This window comes from Triticum urartu, chromosome 3A (assembly GCF_056163025.1).
Source record: "Triticum urartu cultivar PI428250 chromosome 3A, HENAU_Tu73, whole genome shotgun sequence".
Taxonomy (NCBI): Eukaryota; Viridiplantae; Streptophyta; class Magnoliopsida; order Poales; family Poaceae; genus Triticum; species Triticum urartu.
In genome coordinates, this window is record NC_141875.1 from 210,157,470 (window position 1) to 210,162,908 (window position 5,439).

The 5,439-nt window shown below is 45.8% G+C and overlaps 2 protein-coding genes across 2 annotated transcripts; one reads left to right on the forward strand and one right to left on the reverse strand.

The window, feature by feature from the left end:
• The first annotated feature begins 250 nt into the window (after nucleotides 1–250).
• Nucleotides 251–1,236, forward strand: LOC125546785 (uncharacterized). Its single transcript, XM_048710917.2, has 2 exons — nucleotides 251–532; nucleotides 665–1,236. The coding sequence occupies exons 1-2, from the start codon at nucleotides 266–268 to the stop codon at nucleotides 1,055–1,057; spliced, it is 660 nt and encodes a 219-aa protein (XP_048566874.2). The 5' UTR covers nucleotides 251–265; the 3' UTR covers nucleotides 1,058–1,236.
• Nucleotides 1,237–1,703: 467 nt separating this feature from the next.
• LOC125543640 (rhomboid-like protein 14, mitochondrial) lies at nucleotides 1,704–4,009 on the reverse strand. Its single transcript, XM_048707051.2, has 2 exons — nucleotides 3,686–4,009; nucleotides 1,704–2,732 (listed from the first exon to the last, which is right to left on the reverse strand). The coding sequence occupies exons 1-2, from the start codon at nucleotides 3,908–3,910 to the stop codon at nucleotides 1,956–1,958; spliced, it is 1,002 nt and encodes a 333-aa protein (XP_048563008.1). The 5' UTR covers nucleotides 3,911–4,009; the 3' UTR covers nucleotides 1,704–1,955.
• Between the last annotated feature and the right edge of the window lie 1,430 nt (nucleotides 4,010–5,439).

Consider the following 5,439-nt stretch of genomic DNA (forward strand, 5'->3'; position numbering starts at 1 on the left):
ATCCCTTAATTGTTGGGTTAAATATAGGAGTCACACAATCATTTCTATATTTATAAGGCGTTGCATTGCACGTGCATGATTACTAGAGTCTATATGTTCCAAATATGGCTGTGAAAAAAGCATGTTCGTAAAAATTATTTGAAAGAAAAAAACTTGTTTTCCCAGCAAACAACCAAACCCATGGGACCTTCTTCAACCCCAGGGCCTATTCCAATCAATAGAACTCAGTATTTTCAAATTAGAGTATTTACTTTATTAAACTAGAATGCTCCATTTTTATGTTCATATTATTAGCGACACTTTTTTGGGGGGCGAAGAGAGTAGGATACGACCGACCAAATTCAGAGTTTCGAATGGGGCTGGAAAGAGAGACTTTCGGGTGTGGAAACAGCGCCTGAAAAGGGGAGGCGGAATTGCGGACCTCCCCTCTGATTTCAAGGAGAAGGCGCCCACCGGCACCGCACCGCACCGCACCGGTTCCTCTCTGCGGCAGCAAACTCCTCCCATCCATCCCTCGTCCATCCTGGCTCAGGTTCGCACCGCCTCCACCCTCTCATCACCTCCTACCTACGCTTCGTCATTTTTGACTATATTTACTCCCCGGCGTGCGCCCATCGACCAAGGTAGCTGGGGTGATTCCGGTGTTGCTTTCCTCTCATGGCAGGCGCGAGAGGGTGGAGATGATGAGGAAGGCGCTCGCACGGGGCTTCTCCGCCGACGGCGTCCTCCGCCGCAGCCGCCCGCTCCCAGCGCGCCGCCGGCCACCGAAGGGGACAATAATAGCACGAGCAAGGAAAAAAAGAAGGGCGAGATCGCCAAGACCATCCGAGACAGGCTATCATCGTCTTTCTCTTCCCCCAGAAGCCGCCTCTCCTGCTGGACGAGCCATCCGATCCGGCGGAGCAGGAGGGGGAGCGGCACGGCCAGCGACGAACATGGCACGCCGGTGACGGCCAAGGCAATCAGGCCCCCCTCAAGGAAGGTGGTCGCGGCAGGGACCAGATCCCTGATCGAACGCAACGATTTCTACAGCCAAGAATGCAACACGCACAAGTAGGGAGCCTGCTTTTTTCTCTTCTCGGATGCTATCCCTGTTTTGGGTGTGAGACTAAAATTGTACCACGAGACATTGCCCAGATGTATTTTAGTTCTAGATATATTCATTTTTGCGACGAGTAATTTGAAACGGAGGGAGTACGAGTTTCCCCGAGTAATATACGTATCAATTCGAAGCTTTGTAGTAGTAGTACAAAATTGTGCAATTTCATGAGTTCCAAACCATGAAACCATAGCCAGAATCCATGCCGTGTTGCTTGTATGTCTACTACCAGGCAGTATTATGCAGTCGTACACCAGTTTTAGTAACTCCCACCAAAGTGCTTCTCTGTCGAATTGAATCAGATGACAAAATTGGCACTGAGAGATGCTATCCAAGTGCTTTCAGGCAAGGACACGCAAAATTAGAATTCCCGTTGATTTGTTTTTATGATGGGACGAGAGATCGATCCTTAGATCTTCATAATGGAAAACAGATTGTCTGGCAGGCAGGCTGAATCGAATCTTTCCACTAGACGGAAAGGTCTCACATATCGGACAGATGGGTGAGAAGTGATTCAGTGCTCCTCTCACAAGGCAATGCATATAAATAAAACCTGTGTAAAGCACAACAGGTGTCTAATCTGCAGCTACCACCTAAACACCAATTTAAATCATCACCGGGAAACTGCTTTCTGGTTGTCAAAGATTCAAGCTAAAGAACATAACTGTATCAGCAACAGTAATGGTGATTAAGACCAATTTCAATTACGTAAAGCATTCCACATATAACTAATGCTAGAACCAAGGAACACTAAACCATCTAGCACAAAACGGGCAGATGCCTGCCATTCTCCGTGCGGACTACTTGGACATTGCACTGCTACTTCCCTATGGAAGTTGCGTTGGTGCAGACTACATCATCCTCCAAATCTTTCGAGCCTCCTACGGCGGATCTCCTCGACTGAGAGCTCGTTGTTTCCATCGTCTTGGAGATGCCGTCTGCGGGAAAAGGCATGGTCCGGGTGCGGAGTGCTGCACATCTCACAGACATCTGTGTAACGCGAGTTGTCACAAGAACATGTTATGCATCTCCACCGCATACCTTGCCCAACCTCTTCTTGCGCCGGTGCAACATGGCGCCGGACACTGCTCCCCCGACTATGTGCTGCTGGCCTTAGAAGTTTCTTAGCAAATCTCGCCGGCTGACTCACGACGTCTGCAATGCCTGAAAACATAGGAACGAGACGTTCTGGACCGTGCCTCAGTAAAAGGTAGGCCAGGCCAGCAAGTATCCCACCAACATTGCAAATCAAGTGCGCCTCCGGATTGAAAGCATGGACGAGTACTAGTTCAAGCAATGTCGCATACTTTGCAGGAACGGTCACCCCATGCCAGACAACATCGCCTTCTCGGGCATTCAGCACAACATTCATGCCAAGCAGCACTCCACTAAATCCAGCAGAATACTGATAATACACCATGTCGTTGCCGAGCGAAAGCAAGCCCTTAGACAAGAGCAGTGTGAAGCCCTGAGAAAGGCCAAGCAAGGAAACCACCATGCAAGCAAACTCGGGACTGCCCATTGATGTTTCAAGCTTTGCCCCCGTGCGCAAGAGAGAAGCCATGTTCATGAAGAAGTGACCTTCACTCAAGTGGTAGAAAGCTGAGAGGAAGAAACGTCTCAGGTCGCCGAACTGCAACAATGTTCATAACTGTTAGTACTTTTTAGAGTGGTGGATATATAAAACTCTGGAAATGATGCTTAGAAAAGTCTGAAAAGAACAACTTGCAATTACTTGCAGTACGACATTCAAAGCACATCATCTGCACCCTGCTGGTAGGGAAACAATGCAACAGGAGAAGCACAACATTGCGAATGGTGTAGCGTGCATTTTACCAATTCTGTAAAGTGAGCCATGGGCATGGGGTGCAAAACTTGCGCATCATGTCATTTAGATCCTTTTTGTGTGTGTGCGAAAATGTCATTTTGATCCATGATCTAGACAACTGGACAAGTGAGTCCCTAAACTTGTATACAGACATAGGGTCAATCTCTGCTTCAACAGCGTTATGTTGAACTAAATAAGAGAAAATTTAGCCAACTCTAATAGAGTATCGTTGCCAAATACTACCAATAGGGAATCCCAATTATAATCAGGGTCGGAATCCTGCTCCTATGCAGCATTGCTCAGTAATCATCTTCTAAATTTCGCCCAATTGCAAGCTAGGCAGATCAAAAGCATAAGTTTTATTAGCTAAACCCAACAATGCGGCAACCGGAGACAAAAATATCGGCACAACATAATGCGGTGCTGAACTCCGCAACCCTGTACCCCTGGATAAGGGTGCTCGATGTAATTTGTTCAGTAGCCAACTGAATCCAAACATAATTCCATGGCAAAAGAAAAGATAACATGCACATAATTCCGCCATCTAATCAGCCGGTTGCTTAGTCAGGTCTGACTTAATATACTTGGATATGGCCTATTCGAGGCATTTAGCTATGTAAATGTGCTGTTTTTCCCTGTCTGCCTTAGGGCTTCAGACCTTTCTCTTGTAAATGTCTAATCTATAATGCGAAGGCAGAGCACCTGCCATTAGCCCTAAAAAAATCAGCCGGTTGAGGCGTGGTGGTGTAGGTGGGTACCTTGATGATGAGATGGGGGTTGAACATGACGTGCCGGAGCCGGGGTAGGTGCGCGTCGACGGCGCCCGGGCGGAAGTACACCAGCGCGTTGGCGGCGACCAGCGCGGCCGTCAAGGGCGGGCGGCTTGCGTCGGCCGGGCCGTACTGTAGAAGCATCTGCACAGCCAACAGCGGCAGCGTCCGGCCGGCGAAGTACTGCCGGCCGCTGCTCATGCCGATCCCCATCGCCGAGATCGATGGACCGGTGTGGTCGGAAGACGGACAGGCCCGTGGCGAAGGCTTTGTTTTTTCTTACTGACAAGACAATCCTTAGCGAAGGCCTTTTCTCTCTTCAGATTCAGCAATATATACTGCTTCCTCTTATTTTTAGATGGTAGAAGAATAAATTCTTTGGCAAGAAAACATCGTTTTGGACATTGACGCTGACTCTGCAATTACGCTATAACCATCATTTTTATTAAAAGATAACATACTTTCTCTCCTTCAAATCAATTGAAGCTTTAGTTTAACTTCCAAGTCAAACTTCCTAGTTTGATTAATTTTACTAGAACAATGCATGTGCGTTGCAATGAGATATAAATATTTTAATACGTTAGTTTGTGATTTACCTGTCAATAATAATATAATTGTGTAAATAAATGTTCATCAAATTCTGCATGTGAATTACCTTATATTTTGATTAGAAATTTGGTAAGTAAATCAAAGTGGAATTGATTCAGAAGGTAAGTAAATTGAGATGATTGATTATCATATACATGAAAGGTTGGACGAAGGGATAGTGAGAAGAAAGGTGAAATGAGAATCTAATGGGAACCTTACGTTGAGTAGTAGTAGAGATAAAAACTACATCATCCACAAATTAATTTATCGTTTTCGAAGAAAGAGAACCATCTGGCTACGGTTTCTCGTGCCTATCGTCGTGCTGCCGCCAGTCTACCTCGTCTTATGTGGTCTTAGGGCCATGGTGGCGCGATAGATCTCGACCTTTGCTGGTGGGAGGTCTCCGGTTTTTCATAATTTCTTGAGTTTTGTTAGGGTTTATGTCCTGCTTAGAAAGTCGAGGCGGAGGCGGCTCTCTGAAGATGGAATAAGGTTCTCTCCATCTAGTCTCCATTCTAATGGTGTTTCTAACATCATCGGAGGACGTGTGGAGTTTGTCTCTGGCGGATCTCGCGGGATTCGTTCAGACGTCTTCGGTGGATCCACGTGGATCCTGTCTTTGTTCGTATGTCTACGGGTTGGATCATTTTGATCTACGCTTCTATTGATTGTTTGTTCTGGTGCACTGGTCTTATGGACCTTAACACGATGACTTCCCGACTGTTTACTACAAAAAAGTTTGGCCGACTCCGATGAGGGAGGAATGAAGACAGCGGCGCGCCTTCGGCTCACTCCAGTATTTGTAGTCGTGGCTAAGTGGTCTATGGACCTGGATGTATTTTTTACTTCCGGTGTTCTTTATACTACCTTGATAATTGAAGAATAGATCGAAAGTTTTTCCTCGCAACAAAACTAAATCTCATCTAGGTAACATTAGCGTGGAAAAAATAAAAAAGAAAGAGAAAACACACATGGATTTTCGCGTAAAATCAAATGACACAGGAGTTAGATGAGACATTGTTAAATCTTATCTAGATAGAAAACTTGGTTGGTTCTAGTAAAGTTTGACTTGAGATAAAGATGAGACTTCTAATTTGAAATGGAGTATGTTTCTTGTCTTAAAATTTTCCTCGTAATGTTGAATCTCAGTTTCA